The sequence below is a fragment of the Xylocopa sonorina genome, chromosome 5 (assembly GCF_050948175.1).
Source record: "Xylocopa sonorina isolate GNS202 chromosome 5, iyXylSono1_principal, whole genome shotgun sequence".
NCBI classification, from domain to species: domain Eukaryota; kingdom Metazoa; phylum Arthropoda; class Insecta; order Hymenoptera; family Apidae; genus Xylocopa; species Xylocopa sonorina.
Window position 1 is genome coordinate 12,229,924 of NC_135197.1, and position 18,636 is coordinate 12,248,559.

The 18,636-nt window shown below is 49.1% G+C and overlaps 1 protein-coding gene across 4 annotated transcripts in view; it reads left to right on the plus strand.

Moving 5' to 3' along the window:
- The window catches only part of Pi3k21b (phosphatidylinositol 3-kinase regulatory subunit alpha), a 344,756-nt gene that overhangs the window by 20,167 nt on the left and 305,953 nt on the right, over positions 1-18,636 (plus strand). For 3 of the 4 annotated variants that reach the window (XM_076895573.1, XM_076895574.1, XM_076895570.1), the window contains 13 exons: positions 5-139; positions 3,257-3,542; positions 4,025-4,123; positions 6,543-6,728; positions 6,797-6,925; positions 7,010-7,217; positions 7,292-7,534; positions 7,611-7,935; positions 8,023-8,270; positions 8,343-8,519; positions 8,606-8,860; positions 8,935-9,637; positions 9,690-10,806. In XM_076895573.1, the coding sequence (XP_076751688.1) occupies positions 5-139; positions 3,257-3,542; positions 4,025-4,123; positions 6,543-6,728; positions 6,797-6,925; positions 7,010-7,217; positions 7,292-7,534; positions 7,611-7,935; positions 8,023-8,270; positions 8,343-8,519; positions 8,606-8,860; positions 8,935-9,235 (2,592 nt within the window). In that variant the 3' untranslated portion in view covers positions 9,236-9,637; positions 9,690-10,806. Of the gene's footprint in view, positions 1-4; positions 140-3,256; positions 3,543-4,024; positions 4,124-6,542; positions 6,729-6,796; positions 6,926-7,009; positions 7,218-7,291; positions 7,535-7,610; positions 7,936-8,022; positions 8,271-8,342; positions 8,520-8,605; positions 8,861-8,934; positions 9,638-9,689; positions 10,807-18,636 lie in introns of those variants that run through there. The other variant, XM_076895572.1, reaches the window with a different exon arrangement.

Consider the following 18,636-nt stretch of genomic DNA (forward strand, 5'->3'; position numbering starts at 1 on the left):
GCAGCCCGTGAGCGAATGGACGTCTCTAAACGTCGTCGAATGGATGGCTGCCCTAAATCTCTACCGCTATGCGGACGTTTTCAAGTCGAAGGACATCAAGGGGAGCGATCTTCCTTTTTTGGACCGGGATAAGCTGATGGTAAGTGAACCGAACGGAATATATTTTTCGATTTACACCTAAACTATATGCTTTTTTTTTATTGCATCTACTTGAAATTAGTCCCTCGACTGTTTTCTCTTTACGTGTTTGCGTGCGTGTGTGTGCGCTCTTTTTTAAATGGAAATTCAATCAGCCGTTGGTAGCTTGGTCACAAATATCGCGGAACATTAAAAGGCTCTAAAGTTTCTCGATGGGAAATAAGAAAGGCACAGGGAGTAGTCGGCCGCGAATTTTTGTCTGGTTTTTCTTGTTTCGAGTCAGGGAACCGTGTCGGGAGCGGAGTCAGCCACGATGGTGGATCGAAAATTCTTTGGCTAGTACTCAAAGGCGATGACCTCGACTCGAGAGTATCTGGACGGCGTTTTCCTTGGCCCGTTGACCCTGTAATTACCCTGTAAGCGTTTGCTGTACGCTTCGCTCGACTCTTTATCGAGTCCTCCCCTCCTGGTGGCTCAGCTTTTTTTTCTCTCCCATTTTTCCGAACTAGTCATCGATTATATATCGGGAACGTTCGAAGAATAAACTTTCTCGTTATCTCCGGACATGGCTTCGCGAAGTAGATGCACTATCGTACCTTCAACGAGCGATCCTACATCGAACGAAACGAACAGACGGCGATTTTTTTTTTATTCCTTCCATTTCACCGACGGAATATCGCAACCAGTTCTTTTGTTCAACGATTCGTCCACTCGGCACGGTTCGCCCGGTATCCTGGCAAGGATCTTTTCACAAATTTAGTCACGAGACGTCTCGACGATCGTGTTCCGGCGAAAAGAATAAAAATACCCGTTTGGCCAAGGCTTTTTCGGGCGTAAATCGCGTATTACCATGCTAATCGACTCGTAAATCGTCTGGAAGTGTTCTTTCGGCGCGAGAAATCGTCCGATTCTCCCAATTCGCTTCGTCCTTCGCGCCGGGATACGAGATTCGACCTAAAGAAAACGCATCCGCTCGATTACAGATTCCAGCAGGTACGCGACGGGCTCAATGTTAAATGTAATCTCTTCCCTGAACTCGTTGTATCGCCGCCACCGTTTCCCTAATTGTCGAATCGATCCCGAGGAACTCTCGAGACCCTATGCCCCGAGATAGCTCGGTTATTGAAAATATATTAAGGCCGTCGCTATCTTGGTCCCGGCGACGACACCCGCGTCTTTCTTTCCACACGGCGGAGCGTAACAATTTAACGACCGACGCGACCGGTGCACACCGCGTATCCTTCGGCTGTAGCGCCGAAAAAACTCGCAGCAGTGATGCGTCGCGTCTAATTAACGCCGCGCGTCGGCTTGATAAATTACACGACGCGTCACCCCTTTATCTCGGTCCCCCGTGGCTGCGCAAAAATTCCACCCCCGTTTTTCCTCCGCTTCCTCCTCTCTGCCTCGCCACGATCACTTCGCGTCGGCTACCGGCGAAGATGGTGGCAAATTATTTTTCGTCCACCTCCCCGCGTCGCCCCGCCGCGAGAGAAGTTGGCTCGGTGGCTGGACGCGAAATAAAATAATTACGCGTCAAATTTGACGGTCGCGTACCCGTGAGCTGCTCGGACTAGTAATCACGCGTGTACATCGATCCTTCTTCGCATTTGCCGCGTGCCCCGGTGCTAAGAATAAACGTTTGGCCCAGTGCGCCTCGTGGCGCCGGCGAAGCCACGCTACGGCCGGCACATTTTAAAATAGCCCGCGCAACCGACCACCTGAATACTATCATTTCGAGGGGCGGGGAGGGGAAGAAGAAAAAAAAGAAAGATCGCGCGTAACGGTAGCCCGTTGCCGGAAGTGGCGCCTAGAGGACGGCCCACGATGGACCCTCGATCTCTTCTTTCAGCAGTCTTTTTCTTGCCACGCGAGAGTCATCGCTGCGCCTTTTATCATCGTTTCGGATGTTACGTAACGCGAGATGACGCGTTCTAGCGTAACATCTCGCAGATCGAACGGAACGGTTAATTCGTTACAGGAATTTTGTTATTCTTCCAAGATCTCCGGGACGCGCTAACCAACTTGGCAGTTTTCCTCTAAATCCTATGCTCCGCGCTGCTGAAAGATCTAATAAGACGATTCTTGAGGTCCATCAAACCGTGTGCACCCAAAGAATCCTCGTGGCGCGTTGCGTCGGTACTTCCTCGTTGCACTCAACAGCTCTCGCGGATCGAGTTCAACTTGGAATGACAACGGTGAAGATGAACGAACGGGGTGGATGAAAGATGCCGCGCGATTACGCGTCCTAAGACGAACTTCAGTCCCCGGTGCATTGTGCGTCGTCCTGTACATACAGGTGTTTATACCGTGCCGCGCGTGTATCTGACACCTGTTGACTCGAGGACCGACTGCGCCGGGAACACGAGATGTCAGTCGCGAGAGGCGTTACGAGGCGTAGAAATTACGATCGCCCAGCGTAACGTTCACCCTTTTACGAGCTCGCGTCCCTTCGCGAATCCTCCCAGGCGGGGTGGTTGCGTCATGGCGAGCGTGCCTTCTTCGCGACGCGAAAGATCGAGGGTCACGTCTCTTCTTCACTGGTCAGAGGAGGTGTCGCACGGAACGGTGATGGAAGGATCTCCGACTCTCCCGCACCGGGGTTTCTCCACGCCGGACTTTTACGCCTGCCATATTTCTCCTGTTACGACGGCGCGAGTTCATAACTGTACCTCGTCGTTAGCGGACTTCTTTTTCGCGTGGCGACGGAACGGGCGTCGCGCCACGGCCCTCGTAAATTTTCATACGCCCTGGTCTGGTATTTTGAAACGATTTCTGGGGGGGTTAGGTGCGACGACGTTTGATAAGACGTGAATCAACGATTATAAAATCGGAATAAGCGTGTAATCAGTGCACCGTTGCGTTTTATCACACTTCCGGCGAACAATTCACTGGCGGCCGTCGTCGGTGCAAGAATTCGTTGCGTTTTCCACGTCGAACGATCTCGCCTCGATGGAAAACGTTATGGCGTTATGGGTGGTAGGTGATGCATTTACGGGACGCGGCGCACCGCGAAAGTGAACGCTGTTACACCCGTACGGGTGGATACGGTACCGACAAAAAGGAGGTTTCAGTTAGCGCCAGGCTCCCCGCTACGATGCCTCGTTTTTCCTGTTGGCAGAACATGGGCATCAAGGACGACTTCCATCAGAGGACCATTTTGGCCTGCATCGAGGAGCTCTGCAACTCTCTGTCCGCGAGCGCCACGTTGTCGGAGACGGCCGTGACGCCCGCGCCGGCCACATCCTCCTCCGGCGACGCGATCGCCGGTGGTAGCTGCGCCGCGGCGACCAACAACAACAACTCGCCGCACACCCTGATGCCTCAGAGTTTCAGCGTGCTGGAGAAGTGCGACAAGTGCCATAAATACCTCAGGGGCCTCCTCCACCAAGGATTCCTCTGTCTAAGTACGTAATACATCGACGAATCGAGGTAACCGTTTCTTAACCCTGCCAGCAACGCTGCTCGAGGTATTTAGATCGCCATAGCGATCATCGACGGATGGTACCATTTGGGCTTATCGGCGTATTTAAATGCCTCAGTGGCGATACTCTAGCCCGAGTGAATCGCGTGGTTCAAGCTGGGTAGATAGATCTGGTTGCACGCAGCCGAAGCGTGCGTATTTAAATGAATTCAGTTTATGTTTTTGGTCGACGACTAAAGAAAGATAAATACGCATAAAAATGATATAGGAATGATGTAAAACAACATTCTTCGTCTGTTGGAACAAGTTTGAGCGTGTAGAATAAAAATAGTGCGAGCGCGCGGGCTAGAGTTGTGGCCCCGTAGCTTGTTAGGGAAAGGGTTAAGCCGCGCCGATACCACACGGTTCAGCCGGCCTTTTTTCTCCTCTGCCCGCTATAATCGTGTTGTTTTTCTCGCGCGATAGATTGCGGTCTGGTAGCACACAGGACGTGTACAGCAACGGGTTTACCCTCCAACTGCATGCCAGTCGACTCGGAAAATCGTGTCCATAGATTTGCACCAGGTAAGTAGCGCGTAAAGCGTGTTGCGCGCGTGCAGTATAGACGCGCGGCGGCGGCGGCGGCGGCCGGCGTCCAGTTTCGTAACGTGACATTGATACACCCGCCCCGGCCGTAACACGCCCATTTACTTCTTCGTTACGTTAATGGACGGAACACGGAAACAATTTAAAAATTCAGATGTCTTTTAGTTGACTGTGCTCCCGGGGATTGCATCAGAAACGTGTTCGCGGCGGTGACGCCGGTGGAACTGCTTTGCAATCTCGCGGGCGCGCGCGCTCCCGCGCCGATTATGAAGTTTGCAGCAAGGACATACGATGTGGCGCGTTACTTGTCGCTCCAATATATCTGAATAACTAAATATTCATGCGCCGTTTCGATTTAAATCACTGTTGTGGCCTGCGCCTCGGGTAGGGGGAGGACGGCAGAGGTAGACATATAAAACATTATTTCACCAGTCGCGTACGCTCCTCTTCTCTCCGCGGTTCGTCGTCCCTCTGCCTTTTACCACCGCGGGTCGCGCGGGTAAGGATATATCGTCGCCTGCTTTCGCACACGCTCGACGCCTACGGGCTACTACTACGTACGCGCGATTCGCGGTACGGTAGACGGTTTTCCGAGAAACACCGCGACCGTTCTCGGAATCGTCATCGACGACGGGCGCGGGCAGACGCGGGCCCGGCGTGCTGCGATCGAATAGAACCGAGAGCGTGTGGCGAACGGCACCGGTCACCGGTGTCGTCCTCCGTCGCTCGTACGAGCCTCCGCGTCATCGCGCGCTAACGTAGTGGTGGTTTCATTAAGTTGTCGGTCGCGTCGCGCGCGCGGTTCTCCACGCGATGGGACGCGAGAGAGAGAGAATCGCGAGAACGGCGCCAATGGTCAGGGTCGTCGCGCGGCTCGCCCGTTATTTATGAAATTCGCCTGGCGTGAATTACGATCCATAAAAAGCACGGCCGATTCGCGCGCGAGCCGGGAGAAGAACCGCCGTGGAAACCGATAAAAGCATTTTCGCGTACGCTCTCCTCGTAAAATTGGAACGTCCTCGTTTCGAAATCGTACGGGTCGCCGCGTATCGACACGGGAGGAGACCCCGTGACCAGCGAACCGATTGTGCGTCCGGGCCCGCTCGGACAACCGTGACGAATATCGAATTTCCGCGCCTGACCTCCATACCGCGGCGCCGCGCCGCGCCGCGCCGCGTTAAATTCATATGTATATGCGCCGAGCCTTTTAATTCCAATTTTTCTCTTTTCCCTTCTCGCCTCCGGCAGAAGAGACGTCGGCTGTCGCGGTCGTAAAAATAAATTTCTCTCTCCTTCTTCGCCTTCTTCTACCCCTCCTCTCCTCCTCCCTAGCCTGGTATCCTCGTAATGCATGCGTACACGCCTCTGATTGTACAACTCGCGTATGCACGGTATCCGCCACCAGTAACTTCGACTCTTCTTCAACGAGGATACCTAAGATCTGATAGCTGAGAAATCAGCCCTTCGATCCGTTTATTTCTCAGCTGCAACGTAAAAGAATCGGAGCCTCCGCTTTCCTGGAACACGCGGTCCCTCGTTCCTCACGGTTTTACGGGACCCCCGCGTCTCTGGTCGTCTGGAATGCGTAGCTGCGAGATGTCAGGAATTTTTTCCATCACCGACGTCCGTAAAAAAAGACGAATGTCTCTCGCGGGTACACGTGTTCGTCGCGTCTTGTTCGCCTGAGACGCGCGACTCCGTTCCTCCAGCGAACGCCCGGTTATCGCGATCATTTCCACGATCGTTCGCCCGGGTCAACGACTTTGAGACGCTTCCATTTTACGTGCACCTGTTCGCGCACACGACTTCCCCTCTTTCTGCTTGCTGCCCTTTGACACACGCGTTACTTCGATTGCTGGTGCACCGTTTTCGAGTCTCTCTCGTCCGCTCGTCCTCCATCGTCGTGTCCTCATCGTCGTCGTAGTCGTCGCTCTTTTCCACAGCTGTCGTCCACGAGCGGAGCAGAAACCGTCCGCGTACATGAACAAATGAAAGTTTCATTATCGGCCGCTCGTTGAAAAATTGTCACGCGCGCACGGAGGCTCTCGCCAAAGATGAGTTAATCCTTGGACTCAGAGGTCGTGGCAATAAATAGAACAGCGAAAGGTAGAGCTCCGTGGTTCATTTTTTTTTTTCGTTTTACTCTCTTTTTTTTTCTTCATTTTCACGCTGTCGGGACACGATTTCGTCGACCGGGACGAATAGAGCTCACGACCGTGGTCTTTCTTCTTTTAAATGCCCCGTTGCGTTATGCCCAGCCGTTGCTCGTTCGTGGAAGAGTTCGAGGCGGTGAAAAGTAACCTCTTTCGTTCTCCTTCCTCGTAAAACGTTGGAAGGTATCCGATCGAGGCAACGGTGTTCCCCTAGCTTGAACATATTTTTTTTCCCCTGCTCGCAGTATTCGGTCTCGGCCTGTGCTCGCAATTCGACGTCTCCTCGCGCTCAGCTCCGTTGTTGGTGGAACGATGCACCAGCGCCTTGGAGGAGAAGGCATTCGAGGACAGCACGCTGGATCTGTACAAAGTCTACCACAGTAGTCCTCCTAACGAGCAAACGTTGGAGTTGCGACAAAAGCTGAACGATGGTAAATATACGGTGTTCATTTTCCAGTATTTTTACACGCGTCTGACTTTCTTCCTGTCACGTTTACAGATGTGTGCAACGCCGATCTAAGCTCGTACACTGCCCAGTGCATAGCGAGTGTCTTGAAAAAGTTTCTTAGAGAATTGCCGGACCCTGTGATCCCTGTACAGTTTTACGACAGATTTATAGAAGCGTCCAGTGAGTACCGTGCGAGAGCATTCGAATAATAATAAAGCAAGCTTCTGTTCGATAGTAACACGTTCTATTTTTGACAATGTGCAGATACGAAGAACGACGAACAGTGCGCAGTGCGACTGGGTCAGCTTGTCGCGGAACTTCCGGAACATCATCGCAGCACGTTGTACCATTTGATGGCTCACTTCTGTCGGATTTGTCGATTGCAACACGCAAGAGGCTACACGGAACCTCCAACTGTCCTGATACAAGTGCTCTGCCATATTTTCCTCCGACCACCCTGGGAACGCATCGTGTAAGTCCATCGATGTCAACCTCGAATCATTCCACGCCACGTTCCTTTCGTAACTCTTTCTGTTCGCTGCGCAGGCAAATCGTTCACAACATCGAGGCGCACATACGAATAGTGGAGGTGTTACTGTTGCACGGCGATTGGAACGAGAAACTGCCTCAGTTCGCGAGTCCACCTCAGCTACCTCCGCGGAAAGTTTCGAGGCCGCAGTTCCCAGTTTTAGACCCGTTCTCCGTGCTCGACGAGGACAACTCTTCTATGGAACGATCGGCTGTGGTCCCGGAGAGCAAGGAGCCGCAACAGCAGCAACAACCTCACAGGTAACGTCCAATTGTGTTTACGATCGGTGTATTATTTTTTATCGATTTTAATCAGGTTGCGTATCACGTCGAACAGGCCTCGAACGCTTCAAGAAGCCGAGTGGTATTGGGGGGACATCACGAGGGACGAGGTGAACGAGAAGATGATCGATTCGCCGGACGGCACCTTTTTGGTGCGCGAGGCGTCTTCGAAGGGTGGAGAATACACGTTGACGTTGCGTAAAGGTGGGACCAACAAGCTTATCAAGATCAGTCAACGGAACGGAAAGTATGGCTTCTCGGAGCCGTACAACTTTCATTCAGTTATCGAGCTGGTGGATTACTATAGGAACTGTTCCTTGGCGCATTATAACTCTACGTTGGATATTAAACTGTTGTATCCTGTGTCTCGGTTTCAACAGGTATTTTCCAACGAATATTTCGACGCTTTTCACAGCGATTAACTCGTACGCGGATTTAACTTGAGCTCTCTTTTTCGTATCGATTAGGATGATGAAATTGCAAATACAACTGACATGTCAAATGTCGCGCAAAAATACGTCGAGCTCGACAAGGAGATAACCGATGCGATGAGGGAGTACAAAGAGTATTCGGAGATGTACAACAGAACGTCGTTCGAGGTGCAGTTGAAACGGCAAGCATTGGAAGCTTTCTTGGAGGCGATCAAAATGTTCGAGGATCAAATGAAGTTGCAAGAGAAGTTCCAGAAAGAAGCTCAACCGCATGAAATATCAACGTGAGTGTTCGTCGATAGCCACGCTCGGTGTACTAATCGTAAATATAATTTTTCACGATTGTGTTTCATTAGATTAACAGACAATGCTGAATTGTTGAGACGAAGACTGATTTCTTTAGAGGACAGCCGAGAACAGTTAGATTCTAGCCTGAAGGAACAGATCGCTTATAACAGAACTCTCGAAAGGGAGATGCACAAATTGAAACCAGAACTCTTGCAGCTCGTACGCCAAAGGGATAAACATTTAATGTGCGTATATTCAACCTTACCATTCGGTAGTATTCCATTCTCTTTAGAATGTCGATTTTTAATCTTTTATTTTACATTGCGTATAGCTGGTTGAAGAAGAACGGCATGAAACAGACGAAAATAAGTCAGCTGGTGCTGAACCATTCGCTGTCGAATCCTGTGTTGGGTGACCTGGCCTACGGAGAACTCCAAGAAGTCGATCTCGAAGTCCATTCTGACGAGAAAACGTGGCTACACCTCGAGTGTTCTCGTTCAGATGCGGATCGAATTCTCGCTGACAGGCCGGACGGTACTTTCCTCGTTCGGACATCGAGGACAGGACAGTACGCACTTTCCATCATGTACGTACGCCATTTTTTACTTCCTCTGCATCGGCGCGCGACACGTTTAAGTAATTTATTTGCCTCCGTTGCAGGTGTAACGGCACGGTGAATCATTGCATAATATACGGCACAGAGCGCGGTTTCGGTTTCGCCGAGCCCTACAACATCCACAAAAGTTTGAAACACTTGGTGCTACACTACGCTCAGAATTCTTTGGAGGAACACAACGAGAGTCTGAACACGACTCTGGCTTATCCTGCGTTCGCGACGCCCGCGGCGTTGGCACAGCTGCAGGCACAGCAAATGAAGTTGCAGATGCAGATGCACACGCAGAACCAATTACAGCTGACGCGTCCTCTTGAAAACCAACATTTCCTGTCATCGCACACGTAAACGCCTGTGTGTGTGTATGTGTGTATGTATGTCGATTCGCAGAGTGACAAAGATACTAGGTGAGATATGCAAAGTCCTTTTACGTTGGTCACCATCGAGATTATTACCAGGTGTTTTGGCATCGAGAAACCAACGGGGCGACGGCAAATGGTTTTTCCAACGAGTGTTTCGCGGAATTCCTATTGTCGTTTCTGTACGACACGGTATAGTGTATATGGTATCTCGGGAGAAACTAACGCGCGACAATTGATCGTTCCATTTTTACAAGAGGGAGAGGGTAAACGCATCGTCGACCGTTTTAGCGCGACGCGGTACGATCGCGCAGCTTCCGTTTCGTGGCGAAAAGCGCCACTCTGTCCGACAGCGGTGAATGAAAGAAAACATAAATAAATAAATAACCGCGTGCGTATGTCTCTCGTTCACTCTTCGACGTGAAATTCGAGAGATTCGCGAGCGCGTCGCTCGGTACCTTTCGACAGGATTTCTGAAACGACCCGTGGCGCTGAAACGGTTGAACGAAGCGCGATACTACGGATAACGAAGGGGAGAATGGTCTTGGAACGGTAGCGATAGTGATCCTAAGAAGCTATAGTTTATAAGATAATAATGTGCGTATGTTACCGTGGCTCAGTACAACAATTGCTTCGGTCGACGAGACCAGTTACACATACACACGCTACGTAGGTTTTTACAATTAGTCTCTCAGGGTCTGCAGGCCTTCTCGACAGGCCTTGTCGGTGATCGAAACTGAACTTTGGCACATACGCGAGACCGTGAGAAACGGAAATGGTTTTTTGCTGTCGGTTTTTTTTCTTTCGATCTAGGAAGAATCGTTCGGGTGTCGGTAACGTCTTACGTTACGTTTCTTTGGGACTCGTTTATTCGATCGAGTACGTCAGAATAACAGAGGTGTATATATATATATACGTGTATCTAGTCTTTGCAGGCAATTCGAAGGAAACAAACAAATACGGATACCAGCTGAACGATTGAACATAAAAAGTCTGACTACGCTCAAACTACTCGCACTTTCGATTGGTAAATCAGGGTAGTCGCATTTCATCAAAATTTCCCACCGATCCAACGATTTCGATCGATGGGCCGCGAGTCCGCTCGGACGCGGCGAACACGACACAACTCTCTGTAGATCGCTGTAGTTCTGACTGCTTCGATACTTTTTCACGAATACTTCCCAGACCTCCGTTTTTGTAACGCGCGGGCACCGTTTACGTCGCGGGTGTGATCGACGAAGCGTAAGATCTTCAACAGTGATATTAGGGTATATTAATTAAATGCGTCGCAAGGTAGAACGATCGAGCCGTTCGGGTGATCTGTCGCCGTTGAACGACTCGAAGACGTCGTTGCAAAGACACCCTAGAAGCTTGTGGTCTTTGGCAGAGCTGTAAATAATGTTTTTGTTCTCTTGTTTTTAAAAGACGCTCCTCGTGATATGTTTTTTTTCACAGTCAGTATCATGAACAGGATTAATAATTAGTTTCTTTGTCATAATTATCGTGTGTCGTTAAATACGGGAGAATTCTCGACAGTCCTGAGCTAAGCACACCAGAACGAATCAGGGCTGTAGAATCACGATTACTGTGCTTTCGAAATTGCAACGGAGCAGAGATGAGTCTCGCTAATTCTCTGTGCGCAAATTCGAGCACACGCGAATCGTTTAGTTGAAGCAGAGTCTCCAAAGTAATATTCTCACTTGTTTTTTGTCCAAAGAAGTTGGAACGCAAATGGCACGATTCTCATTGAAGATTTTAAGGGACAATAGATAATCACGTCAGCCTAATTTCACTGATCGTTAATACTCGACGTGTCACTGGCTTGACCGCGACTGAAGAAACCGTTCGGTAGATTAGGCAGGGCTGTGTGTCAGAAATCAGAAAAGTGTTCGCGTTCGCTTGATTTTCTTCGACGCGCGACTCGTATTCCGCGATGATTTTCGCCGTTGTTACGATTCCGTTCGAGTTTCGATTTAAACGTGCCCGCCGTACTGTTTTCGAACTTCGTCACAACGAAAGAATAGTGGAAGGAAGGGGTAGATGAATTTTACACGGGATGTGCGGGAGCTTTTTTTTTTATATATACGTTAGATTTCAAGTGCTGTGCCAGATTTGCGTGTGGGCTGCCTCTTGTGTGGCTCAAAGACACGTTCGTACGAGAGATGGGGTAGAGACAAAGAGAAAGAGAGAAAAAGAGAATGATATAGATCGTTTCTCGAGAAGTTAAACATATTGTCTGTGATTTCGGATTACCGAGAAAGGTGTATATATATATTATATATATATTATATCACATCATACTATATATAATATATATATATTATATTATCATATCTATTATTTTCCAATCGCTTTTTACGATTCGCTTTTCTTCTTCTACTGTTCTACTAATTTCCCCTTTTTTTCCTTTTAGAGTTTACGAAGCGTATGATCTTCGAATATTATACAATTACCTTGCAGTCGTGTGTGTAAAAGCCATTCGTGATTTTATTAATCGTTATCATTCGTACGTTCGATCGATCGGTTCATTATCATGCGCCTCGTCAGGAGTTTCACGCGAAGACCCTCGCCGCGCTCCACCGCCTTTCCGTTTCCGTGTGCAACCGGTAGCTTCGATCCTGCTCAGCTGACGCGAGACGCTGGCGCGAGCAGGATCGAAGCTCCTAATTGTTCTCCAAGGCCGAGTGTACAGGAATGCAGACTGTTTCAACGCTCCCGTCGTCGACGATGTCGCGGTTGTCCCAGAAGTATCGCTAAAGCGTTACCAGGAATTCAAATGAAATTTGACCTACTTGCAAGCCACCGACACGGGGCGTTAAAACGATCTGCAAACGAATCTGTACTCAGCTGCAACGTCTGTAGATGTTACCATCGACGAAACGAGTTGCACACGCGGAACGCGAGTCGTAAATCTCGAGCAGAGCCGATCGAGTTCCCGCTCGAGGCATCGAAGCTCGTCGCAAAGCTTTTTGAATGATCTCAGAAGGTGGCTGGGGTCACAGACGTCGGTCACGACGGCGACCAGAGGGATCGCGTGGGAATTGGTGAACGTTCGGCGTCGGTACTCGAGAAATTCTGCGCATTACATAGCGGTCCGTAATCGCAAAAGTGTATCCAGTACCGGTGATCCTGACGCGCAGCGGTTCCTCGGCTTCTGGCGGTCACTTTAGCCGAGACGTCGATCCCTCTGGTCCTCGTCGTTATCGCGCGTGGTCCACGCCACCGTTATAGTCAGAAGGAACGATATGTACGCGTGAATCGAGCGGTGAAGGCGATCTCTCGTGCTCAAAAGGTCGAGGTAGCCGTGGCGAGTTTCAATTCTTTCGTTTTCTGTTCTGTTTTTGGTTGTTCGTTCGTGCAGAGTGTAGGATGAAGAGTTTCGAGGAAGGGAAAGGGGGCGCGAAACGATAGCGAGGGTAGTTAAACGATCGTTAGGGTAGAGAGGGAAGCTCGTTGCTCATCCTAAAGGCTTCGAATTACGTAGACTTAGGTTAGGTTAGGTTTTTTATACGAGGAAAAATAAATCAAGTGCCCTGGCGCTGATAGGCTTATATATAGATTTCGTGATCGTCCAATCGCGTGCAGGTGCAAGTGTTTCGATCGTTGTTTGAAATCGTGTTCCCGTCGAGCCGCTCGTTCCAGGCTGTCGAACGCCTCGCATTCGATTCGCGGCGATCGTTTCCGCCAGACGGACTCGATTCCAACGTGGCTTCCGATTGCCTCGACATTTCTTCCTCTTTTTTTTTTTGTTCACGTAGAAAGAAATAGATAAACCTCGAGGGAACGTTCGCGATCGCCGTCGACAGAGGAGGAACGGGGAGGAGCCAAGCTGGAATCGACAGCGGAAGCGGCGCGCGATTAGAGTTTCAAATCGATGATTAGAATGGCAAACGAGGGCGACGACTCGCCGCGAATAATTAACGAGACGGTGCGCCAGACGGAAACGCGCGACTCGATGACGAAAGCGTGACTTTTACGAGCGGCGGCCGTGGCTGCGGCGAGTTCGAGGCCAGAATTCCGCGTGGCCATTTCCGCTTTTTTCTTTTCCTCCGACCGGCGAACCGAGGGGGGGGGGGGGGGGGTGGATGTGGAAGAGGGTAAAGAATCGAGGCTCGCGACTCGCTCTCCTAGTCCTCTCTCAGGGACGGGGAGCGACGCGACGACGTACGCGCGGACCGGAAGGGAATGGAGAACACCGTGGAACAAGCTACACGCCACGTCTAAACGAGCGCTCACACACTTACACTTAACGCGAGATACGAAAAACAGCGAGCTGGTGGAGATAGAGAAAAATAAAAGAAAAAAGAAAAAAAAGGATCGAGGAACGCGAGATTACGCTCGATGGCGAGAGAGTATATGCCGCGGAAGTGTGATGGAAGCGAAGGTAAAATGGAGGAAGGAAAACGGAAAAAAATATATATGAACATATATTATATTATATATATTATATATATCTATATATTTTTGCTTACTTTGAAAAAAAAACAAACCTTTGATTGATTATTTATAATATATTCGTGCGTACGTTATATACGTGTATAAATATTATATCGTGACAACGTGGTGTATCATTCGAAGGCACGGAAACCTTGTCGATCGAGGCTACGGAACCCGCTGGATCCGCAAGTTCCGTGCGCACCCGGGGCCTGCGTGCGTGCACACGCGGAGTTGAAGAATCCGCCGGGGAAAGCTGCGGACGAGTCTTTTTTTAAATACTATTCGGCTACAGTTGCCGAGCTTCGAGCGCTACGTCTATTTTCGGGATCGAGCGAGGTTTGCTTTGGCAACGCTCGATCGCGACGCGTGATCGAGCTCGACGGACTGCGCAACGTCGACTGGAATCGTTTCAAGCCCCGTACACGCCCGATTTTCCGCGTACAGTCCGTTGTCACTCTTTTGTTTTCTTTCCTCCGTGTGCACGCACTCGCGCCCGTTGACAGATTGGCCGTGACGAACGACGGGCGAAGAAAGATAGGGTGGAACGCGAGACGCGCGCTCAAGGTGGAAAACGTGGTTCGAGGTGAGGCAAGTCCAACGAATACTCTGACACCAGTGGCGATTTGAACGGATATAGGATTCGGACGAACGTTTAAGTTGGCATTGAGAAAGGTGGAGACGCCTCGGACGCATATAGCGAGGATCAATCATTCCAAGTACTCGTTGTTGGACTTGACTCACTTCGATCGGTGGACCCGTTCGTTTGGACGGGTCGCAGGTTCGATCGATCCGAGTCGTTGTTACGCGCGACTTCGACGACGATCGACCGCGTCCCCGCGAAACGTTCATCCCTCGCGGGGCTGTTTTCTTTTTGTATTTTTTCGGAACGGGTACCTTGCGTTCCCGTCTGAGATTTTATGGCATGAGAAGGAGGAGTCGAGCAACGTTGTTGCCCGGCGCAGAAATACGTGTCACATCACGATAATGTGTGTGTATATATATATATATATATATCGCGAGCTGCGGTGGTGAGGCTCTTTTGTACAAAAAGTAAGATTAAAGAAGATGAAACGAAGATCGAGGAGAGGGAACGATTTGGTAATTAAACGTGGATTTCTCGGCGGGACCGGTCCAACAGCTTCTTTGGAGAGCTGAAACAGGAACGAACCGATTCGCTCGACCATTCTCGCGAGTTGGGAGAGCGTTTTGTTTTTTTTTTAATTTTTTTTTCGTTCGAATTTGTGCCAGCGCGTCGCGTCGAATCGATTCGTCGATTCCCATGGACTCGAAAAATGTTCAAATGTGAATAAAGACGAAGGGAAAAAGGGTAGAGGATTACGAGTCCTGGAAATCGATCGGATCGAATCGACGAGGGACGAGTTCGGATAGGTGCTCGATGGATCATAGCGAGATCGTTGGTGAAATGGGGGCGTAGAATCTTTGGAAAGATTCGAGCGCCGTCCATGAACGAGGTGAACGGGAGGAGAACTCTGAGAGGGTGAGAAACGGTTTGGCGGGAAAAATGGAGGATAACGTGTGAAAAGTTGCCTTAGCTTTTGTACAAGTTGAACAGGTGCAGAGAATGCGAGAGAGATTACCAAGAAAAAAAAGAGAAAAAATGAGACATGATAGAGAGAAAGAGAGGGAGAGAGAGAAAGAGAGTAAACGAGAAAGAGTGAATGTAAGAAAGTGAGAGAAAGAGAGAAATATGGTCGATAGGTGATCGATCGATGATCGAACGCCAATTTTGAACGAGAGAACAGAGTGATAAGAGACGACTAATCTGGCAAAAGTTATTACGCTCGCCGCGCGATAGGTGGAGCCTTGCAGCAAACGAAAAGAAACAGTATGCAAATTCTCTGCGAAACATTGATAATCAAATCGTATCGGTAACCTACTTAACTACATAACCGCAACCGCAATTTGTATCGAATGAAAACAGCGATTTTCCTGTAACAGTCTGGGCGGGCCGATTTAACACGGCAAAACTCGAGAGAAGAGAAGAGAAGAGATACACGGTTTCCTTGGTGGCTCGTGGACGCACTTTTTTCTATTATCGGCAGCAATATATCTGTATAAATGTACATGTACGTTATCACTTGGCGGTTTAGCCACGGGCGAGACTCTCAGGTTCCAGTTACTAACGAGATATAATAAACTACCTAAACAGAACTGTGTCGCGCACAGTGGAAAAACGATATAAATTTAAGCGTTACGACATACGTCCTTTTATCGAGATACCGATGAAACATGGATACGATTCCTCTCTTTTGTCAATGCTAAACGATTTTTAAGTAGATACAGAGAGAAGCCAATAGGAAATAGAAATTAGAGGTGGAGGAGCGGGGAGGCGCGCCGTAGACCAATATATTGTTACCCTAGGCATAACGAACTAATTGTAAAATCAAGTTTCTCTTGACGCCTCTGCGAGCCAGAATTGGCTGAGATCGAGGAGAAAATAAAACAAAACAAAAAAATGAAAAAATATAAAGACGATCGAAGAGATTAGGGGTGAGTTTGCGAGGTAGGGTGCGTGTGTGTTCGAGAGAGAGAGAGAAAGAGAGAGTGAGAGATAGAACAAAAAGGTAGAATGTCATACAAAATTATACGATAAGGAACTTGTAACGATTTTCACAATTTTACCCTTGTCTGCGTCCAAATTTAGAAAAGAGGGGAGGAAAGAAGAAGAATTCGTTGATCATGTTATTTGTCGAGAGCAAGTGTCAGAATTGGGCATCATTTTGTAGCGAATGTTCGATTCGATACGATGACGTTCGATTTCGAGTCACCCAGCCAGTAACACACCGGATAGTTTATTCGAGAACCAGACAGACGCGTTTCGTGTCACACGCGGAACCGAATGCTCGACGTCCGTCGAATAAAATATTGCTCAATTCTGATCTCTGATCAGTTAAACAAGGGGATATTCCCTTTTCGAAGGTATTTCGACCGTTCGAACATCTCGAGGGCACGAGTTCGAGGCGATCTCTCTCTCTCTTTGGCATCGATCGTCCGCGTGGAAATATAAAGGGAAAAGCCGGGAAGAAAAAAAGGTATAAAGACGAGTCGCACCGGAGAAACCATCTTGGAATCGTGCTCGACGGTCGAAAGATTTCGCGTACGTCCATTTGGATCCTTGCCAGTCACTTTTTCTTTCTTCGTTTTCTATATTCGTGGGTTGTATCGTGCGAGAGGCGAATGTGTCGGTGGAGAACGGGGCGCCTGTATGCGAGTGACGAAGCGTGATCGTGCAAGGGTGGTGATCGCGCTGCGACGCGATAATCGCTGATAATCGAAACGAATCAGTTCTGCGAGTGAATTATATTTCGGGGCTACGCGGGGTGGGCGGGAAGGGGTGAGGGTTGGGGGATGAACCCTGGCCGTATGGTCGCGTGACATCCGGGACACGGGGGCGGGCGGGTAGGGATGTTACTAAAAAGAAAGATAAAAGTAAAAAAGGCGGAAGTAACGTCAGAGAAGTTATCGATACGTAATTATTACGTTATTAACGAATGTATGCTGTCCCACTGTGATAAAACTTTTTGTTTTTGCATGTAAAATATACTATTATTGTCATAAGTGTATGAAAGACGATGGGAAAGATGAAAAAACAAAAAAAGGTGAAATCATATTATAATACGGTGCATATATATAGATGTATGCGCCGAGGCATGCGCGATCTTAGAACGATCTATGTATGTATGTACCTATATATCTATATATGTGCAGGCACACACGTACACGGACACGTACACACATACAGAAACAGGTACACAGACACGCGTAACAAGACACGAACCGTACATATTATATTGTGATCGAGCGTGCGCGCAAGTAAAAAGTGCACGCGACTACAAAGAATACAAATTTTAATTACCGAGCCTACCTGTCTTCATGCGCTTGCGATCGTTCGACGGTGAAAGAGGGGGCGGGTTTTCGAGGGTTGACGAGGTCGTGCGGGTGGTGTTTTCGACCACGTTCGGTGCAATCGGCGCGCGAGAGCGCCCATCTTTTTTTTCTCTGTCTTCGAAATTTCTGCGCATCGTTTTCCAGCGATCATCGACTATGGGGACGAGCCGCGATTTCATTTTCTCATTCGCGAGGGCCATACTCTTTTGGAATTGTGATTCGGGATCTAGGGATTTAAATATTGCCGCGCGTGATCGAGCTTGGGACTAATCGAGGGGAGCAAACGTTTGTAATATTTAACGAAATTTTACGCGAGTACAATATATACATACATATATATATATACATACGTATATCGATTTTATTTCTGGGTAGCGTTTAAGAGTGTTCTACGTTTCTAATGTATGTCGGGCAGGTGTGGAATTTCGCTGAACTTCGTACGTGGGTCTCACAAGTGCATGAAAACCGGTGGTACAATGAATGTTTACTCGCTTTTTCGCGCAACGGTCATCCTCATATTGTACCGTTTATTTGGTAGTTCTACCATGTAAAACCATTTATATTTGCATATGATTAATATGTTTTACTTATAACACTCGGACGTTCCACGTTATTTCATGGCGTAAACCATCTGTTCCTTCCCGCAGATCCGAGTTATCCAGAGAGTACACGACCAACCCCACCCTCCCTCGTCCAACTATCCCTCAGAAAATCTGAATCAGAAGCCGAGTCGGAAAGCCAGACGGGGTGGGCGGGTGATCGACACGCGAGCACACGGTTGCAAGGAGATCGAAATTCCCAGGTTCCCATCGGCACTGGCGGAATTACGGATTCGAAAGAAACGGTGCGAGGATCGCGTGTGCCGCCCACCCTCGGAAGGACGCACGCCAACGGGGGTAACATCGTTGCAACTCGACGGAGAACGACGGAGAACCAGCGTTCGCCAGCGACGCCAATGGCGGTCGTGTTACGACGATGGATCGCGGTAATGGGCGCTGGTAACGGTTGACTGTGGTGGTTCCCTGGAAGCTAGTCGGGAGACAC